General features: G+C 36.6%; 1 protein-coding gene across 3 annotated transcripts in view; it reads left to right on the top strand.

The window, feature by feature from the left end:
• dpp6a (dipeptidyl-peptidase 6a) overlaps positions 1–24,933 on the top strand; it is a 413,973-nt gene that overhangs the window by 329,901 nt on the left and 59,139 nt on the right. For all 3 annotated transcript variants that reach the window (XM_065294630.2, XM_065294632.2, XM_065294631.2), the window contains 4 exons: positions 11,081–11,175; positions 11,684–11,758; positions 20,133–20,185; positions 22,148–22,229. In XM_065294630.2, the coding sequence (XP_065150702.2) occupies positions 11,081–11,175; positions 11,684–11,758; positions 20,133–20,185; positions 22,148–22,229 (305 nt within the window). The remainder of the gene's footprint in view (positions 1–11,080; positions 11,176–11,683; positions 11,759–20,132; positions 20,186–22,147; positions 22,230–24,933) is intronic.

Here is a 24,933-nt window from a genome sequence, read left to right on the forward strand (position 1 = left end):
GAGGGTAAAGAGGGATGACCAGAAAAGAAAGCCTAGAGTTGTAAGAGAGAGGAAACAGACACAAAGTATCATAGTGAGTGAGTTATGCCCTAAAGACAGAGCAGCAGTGAGAAGGTAAGTACTGACTCTGAGTCAGTGACCCAGGGACACACTAGAGGAAATGCTGCGTGCAAGCTCCTGTTTACCCTTCACCGATTTCAAAAAGAGTCAGGAAAGAAAGCATCAGGTAGACTTAGATACAGGAGGCTAAAATGAGAGATAGAGACACTACTGCATTTACTGAAAGATTTACAAGAAAGTTCCTTACCAGGAACCAGGGTGTACCAGGGTGCACTTTGGAGATTTAAAGAGCCAGTAAATCCTATTTTATAAGTCCCAAGCATTTCCCACATAAAACATTGTACTGTCAGAACCCTGCCATGCTGAACTAGATCTAAATACAAACAGGAATCTGGCAGGATCCTGACATTCCTAACATAAAGGATGCATCTTCAACAGAAGCAAAGCAATGCTTTTCTGCTTTGGTTTCATATTTAAAACACAAAGAAATGAGAAAATAAAGTTATTAAGAGCGATAAGACATGAAAACACAAATGTTGTGTCCACTTTAAACCATGTTTATATCATAATAAACATGTCATTATAAACTATTCATGTCCCCGTAAACCACATATATAAAATATATAAATAAATAAATAAGTATATATATTTATTACTATGGTATAATTCCATGTATGTCATAAGTGCAAAAGGCATTTATTGACAATTGCATCAAGTTTATGCAAAGAGTCAATATTTGCAAATGTCTTCTTTAAGACCTCTGAAATTTGCACTAGCATGCTGTCAATCAACTTCTGGGACACATCCTGACTGATGACATTCCAGCTTGCGTATACAGTGCTTTGAGGTTGTCAGAATTTGTGGGTTTTTGTTTGTCCAACCGACTCTTAAGGATTGACCACAAGTTCTCAATGGGATTAAGGTCTGGGGACCCAAAATGTTCATGTTTGTTCCCTGAGCCACTTAGTTTTCACTTTGCCTTATGACAAGGTGCTCGATCATGCTGGAAAATGCATTGTTCATGACCAAACTGTTCTTGGATGGTTGGGAGAAGTTGGTCTCCGGGGATGTTTTTGTACCATTAACCCACACACACACATACACAAACATGCTTACAAAGTATGTTTACAAATGAGACAAATTACAATAAATAGAAAAAGCTTTACAATAAATATGCATAAGAAATTGTATTAAAGTCATTCTCCACCGACACTGAGAGAGAGAATGACCCCAAAACAACCCCCATCCATAACACCTCAGGGACAAGATGACAGTGCTATTGCCAAGCAAAGCACAGAAATCACTCTGCTTTCATAACACATTGAAGAACGCTACATTACACATTACATTGGACAGTCTTCAGCCCCCAAATCCATTTCACAGAATAATTGCTGTTTTTTAAATGTTCTTATTGTTTCATGCACACTAGTTATTGCTGTTTGTAAAATGCTATTTTTCTGTATTTGCTACAGTTGCTTTTAGCTAGCTCAGTGGGTTTAGTGACTAACATATTAAGGTGTCATTTTCTTAAAGCTGCTAAATTATGCTCACACAGTCTATGTATATCTTAAGATAAGGTATGGTAAGTATTTCTGTTGTAAAACATCCCTTTATATTTAGCAGACAAAAGCGACTTACAAATGAAGAAACATCACATTTATTTAACAAACTGTATAGAAAAAGTACACTCTTAAAATGCTGGGATATTTTTAACCCAGCGTTGGGTCAAAAGTGGACAAACCCAGCCCACTGGGTATTACCCTATGCTGGGTTGTTTTGACCAAAAATGCTAGGTTGTTTTAGCATATTTTTGGGCCAATTCAGTTCAATTCAATTTTATTTATATAGCGCTTTTCACAATTGTTTAATTGTTTCAAAGCAGGTTAACATTACTAGATGCAGGAGAAAACACAGAAAAATTGATGGACAACATAAGCAGACTACAGAGGCTAAGATTAAACCATACTAGCAAGCGTAGAAAAAATGGTAACGTATAGAAGAGGGTGGTAAGTTAAGCCAATGTCAGATGACTCCTTAGGGGTAGAAAAAAACCCTTGGAGAAAAAAACTTCCCGGAGGGAAAAGTTACAGGAGGGAAAAAACCTTGAGAGAGCCAAACATAGCTGATTCTAAAGAGGATATATTATATAATAGGTAAGATTTTACACAATTTTATGGGAATTCAAACATTTATACAAATATAAATCTATATATACATGAATAAATAAATTAAACGGGTAGGTGGTCAGAAATCGGCTGGGCATCACGTTGAAGGAAGGCCAGTAGATCAGTGGTGTGATGACCTTCACGTCAGCAGGAACTGGGTCTGTAAGTCTTATTGTCCTTGGGATCGAGGACGAGCCAGAGAAAGAGAAACAAAATCCTACAAGCTAACTATTGCGGGATAAGTACATTTACTAAACAAATTAAGTAATGCTTTGTTGAAGAGAAATGTCTTTAGTTTAGACTTAAATTGATCAACTGTGTCTGATTCTTAAATTTTTTTGGTAAATCATTCCAGAGCTTAGGGGCTAAGTAGGAACAGGACCAACCACCTTTAGATACTTTTTAAACTCTAGGGATAATCAAGTGACCAGAATTTTGCAACCGCAGTGTACGCCTTGGATTGCATTCTGATAGTAGTTCTCTAAGATGCGAAGGTGCTAGGCCATTTAAGGCTTTATAGGTGATTAGCAATATTTTAAAATGTATGCGATATTTAACTGATACCCAGTGTAAAGATGCCAAAATTGGGCTTATGTGGTCATATTTAGATCAGGTAAGCACTTTTGCAGCAGTGTTTTAAACCAGCTGAAGCGTGTTTAACTGATTTGCGTGGCATCCCCAGAGTAACGTACAAGTTACAATAGTCTATTTTAGAGGTCATAAAAGCGTGGATAAGCTTCTCTACATCTGATGCTGACAGCATATGGTGTATTTTTGAGATATTTCTAAGATGGAAGAATGCTGTGCGGCAGATGTTTGAGATATGAATATCGAAAGAAAGAAAGTTATTTGCCATCCGGTCACTAATATCACTAATATGATAGCTTTGCAAACTGGTGGGTTTCGCTAGGATGTGAGGACAGTGTGCGAGGATCGGACGAAGAACAAGGAAACCCAAATGCAAACGATGTCGGGGAAGTGAACACTGAACATATATTTAACAGAACACTGAAAACAAAAGCCCACGTGTAGGGCTGTGTTGAAAAAATCGATTCACCGATTCTGAATCGATTTTCATGTTAATCTCTAAAGATCGATCCGTAACTCAAAGAATCGATTTAATAATTAATAACTTAAACTTGCCGCGTCATTGAATTTACGCATGCGCGCGAGGTGGAAGGACATTAAACAAACGAACATAGCCGTCAGGAACGTTAAGCAAGCGGTTGTTTTGAAAACTCTAGAAACGCTCAAAGCTGCGATCTACATGTAAAATAATCCACTCATAACAAATGAACGAGTTATTTGTGTAATTTTTATAATAAGCGCCATGCAGTGAATCCACCGCGGGTCTCCAGTGAAACTCTCTCTCTCTCCCTCCCTCCCTCTGTGCTCATGCAGCCGGTCTCTGACGGGCAGAGGTTTCTTGAGGCGCGCGCAACGGGTCGCCAAATAAAGAGTTCTTCTTACACATAATAATGCTAATAGTTGTAAAGGTTTCTGAACTTTAAGCAAGCTAATTACAAAACTCGCGTTTATATCAGTGACACGTGCGCTGTAGTTTGACGCCTAATTTGCTTATAGTACAAACATCTTTGTTCAGAAAGACGAGAAAGAGACGAAAATGTTAACGTGTAATAGAAAGTAAAGAGCGTCAAAACAGACTTCATCACATCATAGCACCCGTCATAATATCTATAAAGAGGTCCGTCTCTCATATACAGGTATTTATCCTGTCTGTAGGTTTGTGCATAAATTTATACCTGTTCATTTTACATACTGCCTATTTTTAATGTAATGTATGCATAAATACAAAATACAATGCATACTATAGCTTCAATAGTCTTTAAAATTAATAACTCAATTAAAAACAAGATTCTGTCTATCAAGACTTAATCTGTTGTTATCATCTGGGCATTTTCACTTTAACATTATTAACTTTAAATTGTCCATATTTTAAAACTGTGGTGAGCAGTTAAAAGCTATAGTGAGTGGCAAATAACTGCACATTTTTATAATCCAAAAAACTGAAAAACATGTATACCATGAAATATACTGATAAAATGACTCATGGAATAGATTTTTGGTCATGCCATGCACCCCTATCTGGCACCATTTCGGGCTTTTTTCAAAAACACTTATCTAAATCTCGAAGATCGGATCAGATCGGATCGAATTGAATCGAATCGAACAATGATAATCGATCCAAGATCTTGAGAATCGGAATCGAATCGATTCTTGAAATTTGAATCGAAACCCAGCCCTACCCACGTGGGGGCAACACAACATTAAACATGATTTTCAAAGACACTGACAAAACACTAAATCAACTAGACTCTGATGTAACATTTAAACTGGAATAAACAAACAATATAAATGCACATCAGTACACAATGACCCAGCACAAAACAAGAGACAAGAGGAGATTAAATAGGGGAAAAACTAAACAAGATAACAAGGGCAACACATGTTAATGGGATAAACTGATAATGAATAATTAACAGGTAGAACAAGGGGGCGGGGACTAGGAACGAGACACCAGAGGCACATGACCCAAAATACAAGGCCATGAGCCTCCACATAAAACAAGAGACTGTCAGAACCCTGCCATCACTATAAAACAAATATAAAACAAGAATCTCGTGGCAGAGTCCTTACACAGTGTTCAGTAAACTACAGCTTTGTGTAGTAAATGCCGCTCCATCTGAAAGCAGCTGATGGCGATTTACTACTAATCACCGGCTTACTGACGAGATGCGCATGACTATCAAACGCAATTTATCGTGCAGCCCTAGAGGCCATCTCTCTTTAGCAGGTGAAATATAAACATTTTCCAGGTTAATTTTACCCAATTGCTGCATTTGTCCCATTTTGACCCGATGCTGGGTTGAAAATAACCAAGCATTTTTTTCTATTACATTATATTTAAAAACAATTACACAAAAAAATCTGATCTTTCATGTCTTTATTGAACACATTCATTTAACATTCAAAATGACAGTTGAAAAAGTAACCTTAAGAATTAATAACTGGTTGACCCCCTCTGGCAGCATTAACCTCAACCAGGCGCTTCCTGTAGCTTTGGATCAGTCCTGCACATTGTTGAGATTCATTCTTCCTGGCAGAACTGCTTTAGCATACTTTACAGTTGGGATGATGTTTTCATGATGATAAGTCGTGCCCTTTCTACGCCAGATGTAGAGCTTTGTGTTGTTTCCAAATATTTCAATCTTAGTTTCATCAGTCCATAAAACATTTTGTCAATACCGCTGTGAAGTGTCAATGTGCTCTATTGCAAACTTCACTTCTTTATAGTAAGCTGTGGCTTCCTTTGTGGTGTCCTGCCATGGATAACCTGTTTGTTCAGAGATTTACGTATGGTAGACTCATAAACAGAGCAAGTTTCTAAGATGCCTTCAAATCTTTGGCTGTCATTCAGGGTTGTTTCTTTACCTCACTGATGAGTCTTCGTTGTGCTCTTGGTGTCATTTTGACTGGGCCCCCACTTCTTGGTAGAGTAGCAACAGTCCCAAAGCATCGCCATTTGTAGATTGTTTGCTGTAACTGTAGACTGGTGGATTTCTAAAGTCTTTGAAATAACTTTGTAACCTTTTCCAGATTTATGTAAAGCAACAATTCTTGATCGTAGCTCCTCTGAAAGCTCTTTTGGGCGAGGCATGGCTCACATAAGCCTGTTGTTCTTGTGCAGAGCAAACTCCAAAAGTTTGTGGGTTTTTATGAGTAAAAGTAGCTGTACAGTAGTCCACACCTCCAAATATATTATTTTAACCAAACTCCAAAAAAAAGCTTTTTTGAGGTCATTAACTCAAGGGTTCACATACATTATCCAGAAGCGCTCTGAGGTTATGTGGTTGTTCTCAATAAAGACATAAAAGTTATTATTTTTATTTTATTATTTATTTATTACATAAATGATAATGAGATGCTTGCAAGGTTGAACTGGGATTTTTGTATTTCTTCCTAAACACTGCTTTTGTTTGGAGACACACTGTGTCTTCCACTCTTAAAAAGTTTATGCCATTATTAAAGAAGCAGCTGTTCCATACATTTTGGGGATCTGTTTTTTTTCTGGACCCATTTATACAAATCCATGTGTTTATTTAAAAACACTTGATATATACAGCTTGGAAGTGTTTCGTGATGCTTTTTTGTCATTTTGAGAAGAAACAGACACTGTAGATCAGGACAAAAAGGACAACATCTGTTTAGTTTTGATCAAAGAAAGCCATAGGGAGTATGAACAACACAAGTGTAAATTATCTATTTAGGCTTAATTTGGTGATGCTTAAAACAGCCATTAAGTAATTCAGGTTCAGTTAAAACAGCTGCGAGATTGAGCGATGTGAGCACTTGAGAAGTGTGCAGCTGTCTGGATGTGTGATGGATAGAGCCGGAGAAATGAATGAGAGCAGAGGGGAGGAGGACATCTGATGAGGTTCTGATCTGAAACAATGGCCTGACATCAGGTCAGAGGAAAGCGCATATGAGAAAAGCGGAAATTTATCAAGGCGACAGATGATTGTTCCGACATCTTATCAGCTCGCCAGTCAATTTCAGGCATGAAAATACACAAGCAAAGGGCACCTTTCTACCAACAATCACCATTAAATGAGAAAATTTAATTCTACAGCAACCATTAAAGGAAAACACATGGTTTGGGCCATTATCATTCATCACACAGTGTGGGAAATTGCTCCTGTTTTACAGCCATCTTAGATTATTTATTTTCATTTTCAGAGTGCTTTTAGCAAACGTTAATTGCTTGCTATATGACTGTAGCAATCTGACCTATTAGAATCGCTGCGATTTCAATGCTTTTCACTTTGGCTTTAATGTGGTTGTGATTGTAATTGTGCCACCTCTTATCACCCATTAGTTATGCAAGCAAGATTTAAAAAAATAAAAATTCTCCTAATCCGCAATTAAAACCGGCAATGGGGCGGTTTGCTCATTTTGCGGTCTTCTCACCCAGGGCCATGTGCTACTTTCCAAACCTTTCAAAGAGCTTTTGGCTGATGTCTTTGCTAAAGTCATTGTCACCATTAGAAAATCCAAAAATGAAAACTTTTATCTTCTTATTTCAACTGTCAGCCCCCAGTACAGCTCAAGAGCGATGGATCACACATGGAATAGATTATTTGCACAGTGAAATAAGAAACCATCTACAGCACCATGGCACCAAACATGCATGGCTATGTTTACATGCACAAAATTTTGTCAATCCGACTGAATTTAAACCGATCAAGGGTTAAGACAATACAGTTTACATGTACCCTAAACGTTGCAATCTGATTATAATGTTAGTTTACATGTACATTCTATGTAATCTGAACCGAACTGAACACAGCCAAAGTTGCCAGATTCACGTATCAAACCATCCCAATGGACAAAACTAGCCCAAAAGCATCCCAATACCCAAATACTAATAACTAATGAACAAAATCATTTTCTCTTAAACCCGCAGAAAAAACAACAACCTGCAGAGACCGTTTAAACAGTTGCGCAAATCTGAACTCGAAAAAAGCAGAGGACATGGCAACGCCACCCAGCACACAGCATCTCTCTTCGAGTTCACGCTTTATCTCTGGATAAATGTTTAAAGCTGAGATGGAGAAAGCTGTTCCTGAGAAGTTTTCAGATATAGGCAACAAACACACAATTTTTAAAAGGCACAATGCTTTTTTATCGCTTTATGCAGCCTAATGTTATGAAAGTACACATCAATGCTGCAGAATGCTGCAGTGCGTGATCTTATTACGCATTGATGCGTGTTGCCATCGCCTTGCTTCTGTGACGAGAATCATGTGATACGTAAACATGCGGTAAATATAAGACGTGAACTTGATCACAAATGTTCTGCGCATGTGCATAATGTATTTTTTAATTAGATTAAGAAAATACTATGATTCATGCGTTTACATGCATACTTTTTTCCTGATGATCAGAGCAAAGATTGAACTGCACCCTCCCTTTCAATACGATCAAAATTTGCATCCAATCGACCTTAATTGTATTGATTAAGGTGTTTACATGAAGACTTTTCAATACGATTGAGCCATCAATAAGATTACAAAAGGATTATTTGGTTGCATGTAAACCGTAGCTATTGATTCATATATTAATTGAGGTTACAAAATATGGCATGCAAGTATTTATGAAATATGTATATATTTTCTTTGTGTAGCAGTAAAGAATTATAAGGTGTAAATGTGCTCACCAAAGCGTTTATGCCGGTGGCCGGCGTATGTTTTCAATTGAAGCGCCATGCTTTTCAAAAATGGCAGCAGCTGGAGGTTTTTATCTATGTTGAGAGCTGGCATTCAAGGTTTTTTCGTGCTCTGCGCTGAGCGTCAAGAGTTTTTTTGGGTGAAAAGCTCAGCTCGTCAATGTCACTTCTCACTCGTCTGTCCAATCACAGTGAAGGAGGGGTGGGAAAAATATCACAACAACCAACTGCCACCCTTTTTCAACGGCTGATAAACAAAGCAAAAGTATCATGGCATCCACAGTGCTCAGCTGAACCGTTTACAGAGGTGTCTGGTTTGCATTTAGATGCACTAGACTCGAGAGTCAGAAATCAGTTTGATGAAATTACTGTTGTTTACAACAAATCTCTCAGCACCACACATCTGAGTGTTTCACATTAAGCACTTTTTTCAAATTTAGCTGAAAATAATATGCTGTGTGTGGACCTGAAATAGATTCCCCGTCATCATTATCATTTCTGCTATGATAAGAAATTTTTTTGCATTTGGTGTTTTGGAAGATCACACAATCTAGTAACTAATATTACTACTTACTTAATAACTAATTTCATTAAAATAAGTACATTAAGCCCTCGTCTAGTGATTTCAATGCTCTAAATAGTTATTAAACATCTAAAATGATCTTTATTTGTATGTTTTCTGAAAGGTGTACCATCTTTAATGCTTATTCTAATAGAAAGATGCTGTCTTCATTCCGTGTGGGCATGTTGGTTTCGGTTTTAAAACATGCAGAAATTAGAAAGTAAAGTGTAGGACTCACTTGTTGTTAAAATAGCTATTAATAGAGATAAAGTTTGGGACTTGATTGATGTTTAGAGTTATTAAGAGCGCTATCACTTCACGCTGACTGATAGATCCGAAGCATTGACAGACGCACAAGCCCGCAACTCTGAAATATATAGACATCTACACAGAATTACAGTTTTAAAGATATCTGTTTTGACAATAATTCATGCATGTAGGATCTATTATCAGTTATGTCTTAAGTGAATGTTTGGTTAACTGTTGGGAGAAATTATCTGATCTAAAACATTATATCAGACCTGCATTACAGGAGATTAAAGGATTAGTCAATTTTCATTAAAAAAAATCCAGATAATTTACTCATCCAAAATGTTGACGTCTTTCTTTGTTCAGTCGAGAGGAAATTATGTTTTTTGAGGAAAACATTCCAGGATTTTTCTCATTTTAATGGACTTTGATGGACCCCAACACTTAACAGTTTTTTTTCAACGGAATTTCAAAGGACTCTAAACGATCCCAAACGAGGCATAAGGGTCTTATCTAGCGAAACGATTGTCATTTTTGACAAGAAATAAATAAAAAAATATGCACTTTTAAAACACAACTTCTCGTCTATATCCAGTCCTGTGATGCACCAGCACGACCTCGCGCAATACGTCATTACGTCAAGAGGTCACAAATGACATATGCGAAACTACACCCCAATGTGTAAAAGTGTTGAGAAAGAGGACCGTTCCGACATTGTTGTATGTCGAATGATACTAATTAATGTCTTTGTGTCAGTTTATTGTTTAAAATGGTCCGCAAATGTGCGTTTCATATATGTAACACGTGACCTTTCTACGTCACTACGCAATTACTTGAGATCGTGATGGCTCGTCACACAGCCGGAGGAAGAAGAGAAGTTGTGGTTTAAAAGTGCATATTTTTTATTTTTCTTGTCAAAAATGACAATCGTTTCGCTAGATAAGTGTTGAGTTACTGTAAGTGTTGCGTGTTGGTGTCCATTAAAGTCCATTTAAATGAGAAAAATCCTGGAACGTTTTCCTCAAAAAAAAAAAAAAAATCCTCTCGATTGAACAAAGAAAGACATCAACATTTTGGATGACATGGTGGTGAGTAAATTATCTGGATTTTTTTTAAAGAAAATGGACTAATCCTTTAAAGCTGTCTGTATCGATGTCAATCAAACAATAAAAGAAAAAAGTTGAACATACATTTCCCAATAGTATTGTTTTTGACTTTGTTTGTGCTAAATCTATTAGTTTTACCAGTGATTTTTAGCTATGGACCTCAAAAATCTTTAATGCGATTTTTCTCCAAACCGGCTTTGCTGATCTATCAACTTTAAATCATACATTATTTTAAAGGTTTTTTAATAGAGAATGTCAAAAAATAAATAACTCATTTTTGAAAATTTGTTTATTCCGACTTATTTTGCCAACACGGGTCACATTTACTTTTATGCGATTGACAGACAGTCAAAAGTAAATTTAATCTATTCTATGTGCATTTCCTGGGGAACGAACCCATGACTGTTGTGTTGCAAACACAGTGCTCTACCAACTAAACTACAAAACATTACAGAAAAATTCAGTAAACTGAATAAAGTTGAACATTTGTCACTAGTCATAACGAACCTGTTTATTTCCTCACTATAAACCATAAGCATTACTTTATAATCAACAGACATTGTTTAATACTATAATGCTTATAATCCTATTATCTTTCATTAACAGTAGACACATGTGCTGATTCATTTACTACTATAATTCATACCTCCCACTCAATTTTAACGCTGTCTCTCATCCTCTTCTCATTTAGGTAATGAGCTCCTGTATCGCACCCGTGAGGGTGACGTGGTCCGCTTTAACATGGAGACCAACGAGAGCACAATCCTGGTCACAAACAGGAAGTTTGTAAGTGTTCTTTTTATCCTAAACCACGAAATACTTTGCAGTATTTGATTGGGTATTAATGCATGTCTCTGGCTTTAAAAAAAACTTTCTGGGAAAATAGGGACATAATAATAGTATTAACTATTAACTGCTATTAACTGAGAAATATGTCATATTATAGAAGATAAATGGGTGGCAAAATATCACATCGTTTTTAGCACATGCATGCACATTTAAGCATTAGTACGCAAGATGTGATGCAGCCCAAATTACACCTCTGTCTCGGTCAGCAGACCATAGTGCTGACATTTCTATTGTTATTAATGGAGCCGAAAGCATCCATCATTAGCGCAGTGTTCGGTACCGTTCATTAACAGCATGAGATGGTTAAAAAGATGCTGTCTTGCTGGTGATCCAGGGTCAATGATAAAATAAGGAAGGCAAGAATAATGTTTGCACAGACCACACCTTCCAGTATATGTGAATTGAGGAAAATGGATTTTTAAATATCTAATTTCTTCTTCTCCAGGAAATGTACAAAGCCAGCAAGTATGAAATTTCTCCAGATATGAAACTCGTTCTGCTGGCCTACAATGTCCAGCCGGTGAGTCCTGTGTGTGTCTGTTTGTTTGTGTTGCGATGTGATAATCATGGCACAGGGTGAAAAGGCTGTCACACTCCATCGCTTCACCAGAACCAAACACACCTCATTGTGTGACAGCAACAGACGGGTCACACACATACACACCTGCCAGCTGAGAGGAGAACTGAGGCTGATTTCACACTTGGTTTGATTGCCTGAGTTCAGCCCCTCATCCACCCTCTGCCCACAGGGTCCCTTTTCACATTGTATTATTTTGGCTGGGAACTGTGGTGCATTTGCAAAGTCAAAGTGAATCCTGCTGTTGGGCATGACCCAAGGTGTCTGACACATAATTTAATATTAAATGCTTCAAACATGATCAAAAACAATTTGCTGTCGTGTCAGGGAAGAAGCTTGACGTACATAATAATGTAAATTATAATTTTTGACAAATACACTCCCATGCCGTTACATATTGATGTTTGTTAAGCACCTCTCAGTGTCACTTTTTAGCACACACAGGGTACTCCTTTGGCATCGGTTTTCCATGTGCAAGGTACTTTATTGTTTTCATTTGTTTGTCTTAAGCACCAGATCGAGACAGTTCATTTGTTGCATTTGTAAAAGTCCAAATGATTTCATCAATATTTATAGTTTAAAAACCCTGCTCTAAACCTACCCGGTTCTCAACAATAAAAAACACAACAGACAAATACATTTCAGGAATTTCAGGATTTCATCTTTGAACGCACACAGCCATATCTTATTCGAGAAATTCACCCAAACTAGCATTAAAACCAGTCACAAGACACATGACAGCCAATGGCATTTCACAATCAAAGATGACATGATGACACAGTCGGTCATAAGGCAGCTCTTCTACTGACAGTTTTTTAATTTGTGAGTGCATAGCTTTACAACGAACGGAGACATTGATCTTTTTTGCATCCATTGCTCGCATAAATCGTTTGGACTCGAACACTTGGAATTTGCACTTTTTGAATGAATTGAGACTGTACTGTATCCTGTTTTTATTTAATATCAAAACGGGTAGGATTAGTGGTAGAGATAAGTTACAGCATTTACAAATGTCTAAGTACTTTTAAAGTGAAACTGGCGTATTTGCCAATGTATAGTAGCCCATACGTGGACTTTGACCTCTTCATTTGGTTTGAGTAGTAAACACACACCCGAAGCAGTGGACAGCTATCTCTGCAGCGCCCGTGTAGCAAAAGAGGGCAGGTGCCTTGTCGAAGGGCACCTCAGTCACAACCTGTCGGTCAGGGTTATAAGCAGTGGCGGCTGGTGACTGCTCTTTCGAGGGGCACAAATTCAAAATATGTGTTCAGCGTGTCATGCGTGTTGCTCGTGTTTTTTTTAAATATGTGTTTGTTGCATAATGTAAATCATGGTCATCATGTGTCTTGTCAAAATAAGTGCATGCTGCACACGCATCCAAACCGTTTATAATAAAAGAGACACCCACGTTCACAAAATACTCGCAAAACACTCTCTTAACAGTAAACTCTGATTACACCTGAGATTATGCGAGTATCTGGCAAACACAAGCATCTCTTTACAGGGGTTAAAGCAAAAAAATCCTGAGCATGAACTTTTTCCGGGGGCGGGGATGGACACATTGTTGAAAACATTGTGAAACGAACTAGTAACGTATCTGCCATTAACACTTGACAAGATTAAACTACAGATTATGATGGGCTATTTGAAACACCAATAACATCTTATACCGGACTGTTTGCCCGTTTTAACTATAACAATGATTGCTAGTTCAGTCAAATGGGCTTTGCATTAGCATTGCTTTCTCTTAGCAAACATTTTAGAGTTAAAAAGATGGTTCATTCATTAAAAAATGGGGGAAAGAAAGTGTAGCGCGTGGTCGCGACTTTCAAAACAATAGTTAGTTGCTATAGAAACCGGAGGAGCGTCTGAGACTGGACATACTCTGATCATGGCCATGTGTTCTCCAATCGACTCGTGTTTTACACACAGTGTTAATCTTCGTCCAGAAGACCTTTACCTTCTGTCACTCTTGAAGTTTAGAGAGAAGAAGACTGCTAATAGTCGGGGTGTAAGCTGAAAACTAAACAACTACCATGAATCTTGTATGATAAAAAAATCTTTTTTGCATCTTGAGAATCGATACAGTACCGGCAGACAAAATATCCTGATGCACATGTTTATCAATATTTTCTTACACCCCTTTATTGAATGGAACAATTTTAACCATCAGATAGCTATCCAATAAAAGAAAATGCATAAAGTGACCAGGTGTTAAAAGGTCCAATATGTGATGAATTGAAAATGAGAGCTTGAATTGGAAAACATGGGAAACAGATTTTAGCTCTTATTTCTTCATTGAAGTTATTAGTTGCAGCCCAAAAGTGCTTTTTGTGTCAATTATTCATTTGTTTTTGTTACTTTTGGTATTACTTTTATAGCACATACAGAAATATATATAAGACAATTTCCACCACTTTTAAAAAATGCTTTAAACTAGTCCTGATTTTTGTACAAAAATGTGAACTGACCTGAAGTCCCTTAATGTGCCCTTGAAACGAACCTGAACCCAGATATATTTTTTTTGTGTGCATTCCCATAAACCAAACAAAACAAAGCATAAAAAACTGTGCGGTGAAAACAAACCATGCGGGTCATTCTACAGAAAAGGTGGAATTCGGGTGGTGGAAATCTGCTTAAATGAACTTCTTTCAACATACCCAAAACTTCTTTAATAGCATTAATTAACTTGTCAAATCTATGAATCCACAAAACAGGGAGCTTAATCTATTTTTAACTTATACATTTTAATAAAGAATCCATGATTCATTTATTTGTCATTAGTGTTACCTGTGTTTTAAACAACATAAATGTTGATACTAAATATTTTTTCTCATTATAGCTTGTGTATTTAGTTAAAGGTTGAGTAGAAGAATGAAAACAGTGAGAAAAATAATTGATTATTAATATTTGTTTAATTTAATTCTTCATCTTTACCCAGCATTGTATGAAATTATTTGATTCTCAGTTTTACTTTTTTTCTTTAAAATCAACAAAAAACAAAAATATTCAACCAAAAAGGCTTTTATGCAAAGACTGAAATATCAACAATGTCTTACATCCCATATCAACAACAAAATATTACTAGAGAGTACAAGAAAATACATTCATAACACCAAAACTTGGTTTTACACCAGTGACACAATGTAACACCAATGATAAAATTAGAAAATTAGAATATAATAATAGATAATGAATATGATAAAACGTATAAATGTTCCATCTTGTTTTGTTTTTATGCTTTTATGTTGGTCAGTTAAAGGAATAGTGCTTAGGAAGTGCTCATTAGAGAAGTAACACCAATGACGGTACCAATGACAATTTACAGAAAAAACAAACATTTTAACAAAATGACTGCCATTAGCCATGTGCTATTTCATCAGAGATGTAACAATCACATACTTATTCAGTATACTATATTTTTATGTAAAAATCTTAACACTCCCAGCTATAAAAAAAGATTAACACTAATGACATCCAAAAAATCTTATCTCAAAATTCTTAGATATATTATGATATTTTAGACAAATATGGTAAGACATCTCACAAACCTTTTGCCTTCCTCCACTGCACTTCTTCCACTCTGACCTCTTGACCCATGAAAAACCTCAAAGAGCTGATGCATTGTTTCAAAATAAAAGTGCTTTGGGTAGGGTAACACCACTGACATAAATTGGGTGGACAAATATTTATTTGATATTATTCATATTAATAGTGTATTTTTACCATTTCAGTGTTGTAGTAAATTCATACAGGGTTAAAGGTAAATGTAAGTAAGATTTGTTTTATAAAAATATGGTTTTAAATAATAAGTACACAGTTCAACTTCCATGTATGATCAAAGGGACAGGGCAATTTTCAGGACCAGACATTTAAAAAAAAGTTTAAAAAAGAAAAAATGAAAATTAAATAAATAAACTCTTTCATCATTTTAAGGACAGTCTATATTTATTAAATATATATCATTATGGGATTATTGGGTCAAATTAAATGATTAAGGGGTCTGCAAAAGCAAGGGACAAGCATTTACACCTTTTTTGTAGAATGACCCCTGTAAGCGTAAACCCACAAGTTCTTTAAAGCTGATCACGGAAGGACACTTGAGTCCTACAGCAGGTGATGAGATCGTTTTGATCAGGGTTTCTGTCTCATAGAGCAAAAGAGACATTGGAGGGATGTGTGATCAACGGCGGGACAGTGACACCAAAGCACTTCATACACGCATAACATAAAGAGTGTTGAATGCTGGCAAATTTGTTATTCTGTGCTCGCTCCAGCATCACCTTCGTAGATGACAGCCTCGTCCCCTAGCTGTCATTGTCTACACACACATACTCTAACACGTTCATAAACGCCCCTAGTTCTCCAACTGGTGCTGCTGGTGCTGCTTGCCCTTCACAAAAGCCTTCTCTCTATCCATCTGTGTGAGTTGGGTGGGGTGCTGGAGACTACAGGTGTTGAATGTTAATCTTTGACAGTATTAACAGTTCCACTTCAGCACGCGTGTCAAGCACATGTCACCTGTGAGCATATGCTGTGGTCAGCCCTCTGACTTACAGACAGATGTAGACACTGTCCTCTGGGTGATACAACAGCAGCCTATTACTGCTCTCTTGTCTTCTTACACCAGTGATTCATTATGATTTTATGCAAGTTTCAGTTCCAGCTTAATTTAAATTTGATTGATCTATGATCTACACTCTGGTGGGTTGCTGGGTCAAATATGGACATACCCAACTGTTGGGTTAATAATAATGCTGGGTTGTTGTTACCCAATTATTGGTTTAAAGTGCCCATATTATGAAAAACTCACTTTTTCTGGGTTTTGTGTTGTTCTTTTGTGTCTCCGGTGCTTCCACACGCATACAAACTTGGAAAAAAATCCATCCTACTGTTTTGAGTGAGATACAGGTTTCTGAATGTCCTCTGCCTTGAGTCTCAGATTGCACGGTTTCAAAATCAGCTCCGTTGTGACATAACTAGCCTTTTCGTCACATTCTGTTTGAATTTTCCCGCCCACCACCCCACTACCCAGGTCTCCACCCACCAGGTAACTAGAGAGCAAAGAGCAGTCACTTTGCTGATATTCTCTACTGTTATCATGGCTCACGGAAATAACAACGCTATTTGGATATTATGGATTGTACTCCCGCCTACTTTTAAAAACAAAGTTTTAACGCGTGTTTATCGGAACCTAAAGTGTAATCTCATATACAGTTTGGTACGACGTAAATAGTCCTCAGATTGTAGGCAATAAGACGTTCATGCGAAATCTTATGTAAACAACAGACTTTATATCTTTATTTCGTGGATTATACGCATTTGCGGACAAAAATGGTCATTGGATGTATTTTATTGGACTTTCATGGATTATTCACACATTTAAACAGACTGGATTCGATTCACGATCGTTATATCAACACAAAAGGTAAGAAGTCACGTATATATTTTGCATGTTGTCATCTGGACTTCTGTCACAAAATACTACATTTATGATGCTAGAGCATCTGTATCTCAAAACAGAGACCATACACTGATGCTAAACTCATAAGTTATACCTTTTAAACGATGTATAGTAATGTTAATATTAATATTATTAATGTTTGTAGACAGTAGGCTATCTAGATATTGTTAGCACCATAAACTGACATCATCCCACCCATGAATTGGTGCACGTCGAGGATGTGAACTTGTGTGTGTGTGAGTTTTTTTAGCAGTCATTTGCCATTGACAACAACAATGTGGCTAACCGCTATGCTAGTTAGTTTGCAGCGTGGGTTCTCCTGCAAAGCCAGTGACCAGCTACCGTACTTTTCGAAAGTTAAAAGAAATATTTAACGGCTTCATTTTACAATTCTACATGAACTTACTAAATAATAGTGTTTGCCAAACTAACCAGGACCGGGCCTTACTGACCCGGCTTTTCTGATGACCCTAAGGTACCCACAAGTCTCTTTTTACTTTCCCAAGATACGGAGGAGCTCCCGCTAGCTTCTAGCAATTAGCATGCTGTCCACAAGCAGTATACATCCCCCGCCGGGTCTTACTTTCTGTAATTTGCAAAAATAATGCGTTTGAAAATGTTTTTATAACGGGAATATGTTAGCATTGTCCAGGGAAAACGAGTCTATTGTTGAGACTGCTACATCACAATTTACTCTGGAATCATTATGTGTCATATATATAGTCATATATATATATATATATATATATATATATATATATATATATATATATATATATATATATATATATATATATATATATATATATATATATATATAGTTTTTTTCTTCTGGAGTGTACTAATTAGTAGGCAATTAGGGATGTCACGGTACCAAAAATCTAGTAGTCGGTACCAATACCACAAAAAGTACACGGTACTCGGTACACGGTACTCGGTACCTAAGTCGGTACCACAGTGTATAAAAAAGAACAATTATACTTAAAGATTATTTTTTTATTAAAACATTTCAACATTATAGAAAACTTTTAAGAGCTTCTGTTTAGGTTGTCTGTGTTTATGTTTGTTGACTTTTCTCCTGACTCTCTTGGTGTACATCCTTCTCTGGCTGATACTGTCAAAAAGAGAGAGAATAATGAAAATGACTAATAAATCAGCTAAGGGTACAGAAGCTAAGCGCCATTTATAAACACACGCACGCGCACACACACACATACTCTGAATTCAAGCATTAGTTTAATATCACTCACATTGTTGCAGGATGAAAATAGTTATTAAAATCCCTTAACATTTTAATACTTCATCCAGTAACATTAGGCTACATTTTGCTGAAAGGATGACTAAATGGCGATGCATGGTCGCCCGTTTATAGATAGTTATAATGTTGCAAATGCATCGTCATTAACAAATAACTGACTTACACAAAACATTAACATCTAGCATAAAGTTAGCTGGTTACACGGCATTAATGACAGCTGCCTCAAACAAACATAATATAGGGTCTGGGTTTCAGTATAAAATTAAAATTTTACAGTTTGTATATAATGTTAATGTGAATTAAAACTTACCTCGAATTCTTTAAAGAGATCGGGGTATCTGTCTTTCAAGAGCTTTGCCATATTCTATGTTTGATAGCGACAAACTACTTTAGAGAGATTCCCGTGTGCTCATACGAGGCATTCTTCCTCTTCCTTAACTCTTGTGGAGCGTCAAATACACACACGCGTATATGCTGCCCCCATCAGTCCCAGAAGAGTATTGCAGTCTCGGTACCTCCGGTACCAGAGAAAGCAGGTACCGTCATGTTTAAAAAAAATTTGGTATCAACTTGGTACCGAAGTATCGGTTCTCGTGACATCCCTATTGGCAATCCATAAACCGTTAATAATAATATATGATATATAAAAATAATAATACAGTCTGTACTGCTCGCGATACCATTGCGCATGCGCACATGACGTTAGTAGTGGGGCGTGGGCAAAGGGGCAGCAGCTCATAAATATGTAATGACCACCTCATCTGAAATGCACTGAAACAGAGGCTACTAGAGATGGGTAATAATACTTTCCTACAAGCTATTTCAAGCAAAAAACTTTTGAAACATTCTTAATGGAACTCATACACATATTTAACTTTTGGAAAAGCAGTCATAAGATGGGCACTTTAAACAACCAAGCATTTGGGTTGAAATACCTCAGCAGGTTTTTTTATACCACTGCAAGCACATGGCCCAATTGTATGCATGAAACTATATAAATAATGTGTCATTTTATCGGCAGGTGACCATGTTTCATTCTCAGCAGGATTCTCTTTAAACTGTTGCTTTGCACTGACATTACAGTAGTTCATCTGAATGAAAAAAAAACAGAGTGTAAAAGTACATTTATTTTAATGCCAGCCATAACCCCCTTGCCTTAACACTGGGAATGCAACACATAATTGCATTATGCATTACATTCAGACACACTTTGAAATACAGCAATGTGTAAAATTAGGTTTGCATACCTTCTAGCATCTGTATTCATACACGTGTGTATGTTGAGGATGCTTTGGGCCTTAGGGTAATAAACTATATTACTTGGAAGAAGAATTGTTCGCAATTATTAAAAATAAATGTATTGATTTATTTAGCGCTATCATATTTGTGTTGCCACCGTCTTTATTAAAGCAATAAGCCACACAAGGCTGTGTGTTGAGGTGATTTTCCAATCAAAATTGAGTTTGCTCGCCATCACACTTAATAACAGCATGTAAAGCAATGTTGCCTTTATATAACAATGTTAGGTAAGCCAATAAACATGTCATTTCTCTTTCTCTCTACCCTTATTTCTCTCTTGTTGTCCAAACTCTCAGGTTTACAAGCATTCATTCACTGCGGACTACATCATTTGCAGTTTGGAAAATCCGTAAGTCACCGAGCCCTCCAATTTAATAGCTGATAGCATTCGTTTACAAAGTCCATTTGTTATTATGCAACCAACTGAGAAAATCATTGGTGCAGCGTTTTGCAGTTATATATCACGCCTGGTGTCAAAGCCATTCAGAGGATGCAGTCTTTCTATGCTGCTACCCTGTGGCAGTACTATCAGGCTCACGGCTCATCTGGTCCTCGATTAGCACAGAGACGTACAGCTCGTGTCATCTGTAATTTTTTGGCCTGCAGTGCAGAGCGTTTCTGTAAACGGCAGTGGAATAAAGCATCTATATTTATGAGCTCTACGAAGGGAACAGATGCTGACACCGCATACAGTGATATACTATTACTGTTAGATTTTTAGCCGCATAAATCCCTCCACACTGCTTTATATGCACTATTATAGCCTATGTCTGATGACATCAGTCTATGTTGGCTTTCGTTCTACTTTACCATGTAGTGGTCTGTTAGTCTTCTGAAGACTTTAAAGTTTAACCCATAAGTTGAAAGTTATGAAGAATCATTATTTAGCTGTTTCCATGCAAAGATAGTTCATAGCAGTCATTGATGAGATGGATAAAAGAATGAAAATAATACATAAATACCTAAAAGCACAATTAAAGGGTCGTTCACTATTTCAAGTCTTCTCAATTCAATTCAATTCTATTTATATAGCGCTTTTCACAATTGTTAATTGTTTCAAAACAGCTTTACATTAATATATGTAGGAAAAGCATAGAAAAGCGAGCATAGTAATAATGTAACGTATACAGTAAAGTAGTAAGTTAAGCCAAATATGGCCCCCTAGGAGAAAAACCCTCCTGGCTAGTCCAGGGGGGAAACTCCTAGGAGGTAAAAAACCCTTGAGAGAGAAATATATATATTAACATATATAAATACTATCGGGGTATGTGAACAGGTAAGTGAATTAAACTGGTTCCGCCGGTGGTCACTAGTCAGGCATCGGCTGGGCATCTCGTTGAAGGACGGTCAGTAGGTCCGTGGTGTGATGACCTTCAGAACTGCAGGAACTGGGTCTGTTTGTCTCATTGTTCTCAGGGTCGAGAACGAGACAGGGAGAGAGAAATAGAATCCTATTAGCATAGGGGCCATTCACATGTAATGCAAGTGTCATACATTATAGTGGTTTAATTCAGCTCGGTTCCAGACAGGCTAACTATTGCAGCATAAGTATATTACCCAGATGAGTTATGTGAGTGCTTTGTTCTAGACAAACTAACTATTGCAGGATAAGTACATTTACTGGACATTTTATGTGAATGCTTTGTTAAAGAAGAATGTCTTAAGTTTAGATTTAAATTGATCGACTGTGTCTGAACTTAAAACTAAAGGTGAACATAAAACTAAAGGTGCCTTACGATGCCATAGAATAACCATTTTGTCTGAATGGTTTATATAAAAATTTTAATATTCAAAGAACCTTTTTTGTTTCACAGAAGGCTCTTTGTGGTAAAAAAGGTTCTTCAGATTATTAAAGGTGACCTTTCACAAGACTTTTCACAGAACATTTCACAATACTTTTTTAACTCTTTCACCGCCAACATTTTTTATTTTTAAGAGTGTATGAAACCAATCATTATTTACTGATGATCTTACTTTTGTGAAGTAGACCAGAATAAAAAAAGATCTATGTCTGGTTACTACACACTGTAAAACTTATGTGCCTTTTTAATCTGCTCTGGAGGGCCCTGTTTAGTCTCTGCCCAGCTGTTTTGGATACAAGAACGTGTCCACTGTAGGAAACAGTCCTTAGGAAACACATCTGACCGGTGTGTTGTGTTAATTGTAATGGGTTTCCTTAAGACACACCAGTCTATTAGCTTAGACAAGCCATCAACTGGATTATTAAAATGTTATTTTAAACATCCCACCTGTGCCTCTGGTGTCTGAATGTCTTAATCTCACTTTCTAACTGTGTGCGTGTTTCTCATAGGGAAACATGGATCCTGAACCCTCCAGAAGTGAGGAACGCTCATCTGCAGTACGCAGGATGGGGGCCACAAGGCCAGCAGCTGGTAAAAACAACATTTCCCATTATCTACAGAAACTTTAACAATAAAGGGGGCAAAACATCCAACTGGAGAACTGAATCACATAACTGTTCCTCTATTTATGTATCACATTCTCCCTTATTCTTGCACCTGAAACTATCTTCAGAGTACACACACACACTTACTTCTCCATAAATCTCCACAACTCTTTGACTAGGGTCAGACAAAATCGGGTGATTTGGATTTTCTGCACTTATTTTCAGACATTTTGTAAAATTATTTAAATACGCTTAAGACCTGCTGATACAATGTTAATAGTTTAGTTTAGTTTAGTTTAGTTTAGTTTAGTTTAGTTTAGTTTAGTTTAGTTTAGTTTAGTTTTATAGTTTTATGTGATATTTTAAATATGTCACATATAAACATGTTGCATTAAGATTGGTGTCTAAACTAATGTTGTCTGCTGTCATGGATATCCATCCTGGTATGATGATTTAAATTTCCACAGCATAAAGATCTCACCAATTACAAATTATTTACTGTATACCAGAACAGATAAGCTGTCAGTTCAGAACAACTTGAAATTTAATTAATTCAGAATAATTTAACTCTGTTTAGTTTTGTTGACATGACAGAAAATGTTTCTGAATATTTCTGAATTTCTTCAGTTATGTTTGTTGTGATTCATTTGGATTTTTGAAAAAACAAATCTGAAAGCCTTTTTGATGCAAATCACTGCTTATTCAACTACTCAACAGAAAAACCTTTAATAAAAAATGAAAATATTTTTGAATGAAACAAATGTCAATGAAGATGATTGCAGTTATAATCTTTACTTAGCATCCCTGTGATTATTTTTGAAGTTACCTTGAATCTCTAATTTCTTATACCTGTATAGTCATAGCTCTACTGCACAGTGTTTGACCATGAAAAGGCACGGTGTCTTTGAAGCTGTCTAAGCTAAGTTATTGAAGTGTATTTAAATATGATTTTGTTTTGAATTAACATCAAAGTGGTTCTAAAGTTTTAGAAATAACCTGATAACAGAGTGAAATTGAAGGACACTAAGGTCACCTTTTGTGCTTTTTTAGACTTACTGCTTTAAATGTATAGTAGTAAAAGATACATACAGTCGTGATCTTTCGAACCATCTTTAATTAACGGAAACATGTTTTGTACACAAATGTTTACTAAAGTGAATATATTTAAATAGATGACTGATTAAAGTAGAAAACTGCCAATAAGACCTCAGAATAAATGGGAACATCTTCTAAGGGGAAACCTTAAAAAGCTAACAGGTAAAATGAGTGAACATCTTTTAAAATGTTCGGCAAACCGTGACTACACTGAATAAGCTAATATCTACTGTAACATATAAATATATAACACAAGTAGTTGCATAGTGCAAAATGCATTTACGAGAATTTGTTGTTTAAAAGTGCATATTTTTTATTTTTCTTGTATCGTTTTGCTAGATAAGACCCTTATCGTTTAAGATCGTTAAGAGTCCTTTGAAAACTGTTAAGTGTTGAGTTAACTGTGTTGGGGTCCATTAAAGTCCATTAAAATGAGAAAAATCCTGGAATGTTTTCCTCAAAAAACATAATTTCTTCTTGACTGAACAAAGAAAGACATCAACATTTTGGATGACATGGTGGTGAGTAAATTATCTGGATTTTTTTTAAGAAAATTGACTTATCCTTTAAATGAGTGTTCTGCATGAAATGGCTCCTTAAAATTTTCTTTGTTTGCGGTAGGCTCGGTCTGGAGTGCCTGTGTTGTGTTTTTAGATGATTACCATATAAATCAATACTTCGCCTGAGCAATACTCTTTCTATATATTATTGACACCACTCACATTCTGTGTAGCATGAATCCAGAAAAAATCCAGATTTTAAATCAGTTGGTGCAGGTGCCAAATTTTGTACATCTACCTTAGCCCTCATAATCTTCAATGCTAGTACAGGACAAATTGCCGCATTAACGTCAAATTAGGTCACATTTTAATCCTGAGAAATGGGGTTTAGGTCAGTTCGGTTAAAACATATTGGATACATTTTTGAGCAACAAAAATGTTATTTGCTGACCTGAAATGTAAAGCATGCTTTTCAGGGACGAGCACAGGGGGGTTGCTCAGGTTGCCCGGGCAACTGCCCATATGCCCTTCTCGACTCAAGTTGCCCTTCCGAGGTGGATAAAAATAAATTGTACTTTTACTTCGTTTACACTATGCAGCGTTCCTTCGTTACTGTATTTAAATTAATTACGAAATTTGTATTTTATTTTTAAATTGCTATCTTGTGTTTCTGGCGCATTCGCGAATTAATGACTCGTTTGAGTCGATTCCTTACAAAGTGTTGAAAATAAATGAGTCGTTTGAGTTGATTCTTTACAAAGCGAATGGGCCAAACGTTTTAAATTGTTTGCGAATCAGTTTGAATGAATTGTTCAGATCGCTGCAAAAACGGAATCGTCCGAAGCTGTTTTACTCGTAACCTATGTAGAAACACGCAGAATATAACCAGTGTTGGGTGACGTGGCAATGAATTTACCAATCTTTTAACTAAAAGCAAAACTTCACACATGTACCCGCCATTACATACACGCGACCTGTTCGTCCATCGTCAGACACAGTAAACGCGTGCAACCTTCAGAAGCATTGTAGCACAGATTGAAGAAAATCCATCGATGATTGACGTCTGATGATTGTCTGTACTGTATGATGTAAGTG

This window comes from Paramisgurnus dabryanus, chromosome 22 (genome assembly GCF_030506205.2).
Source record: "Paramisgurnus dabryanus chromosome 22, PD_genome_1.1, whole genome shotgun sequence".
Classification (NCBI taxonomy): domain Eukaryota; kingdom Metazoa; phylum Chordata; class Actinopteri; order Cypriniformes; family Cobitidae; genus Paramisgurnus; species Paramisgurnus dabryanus.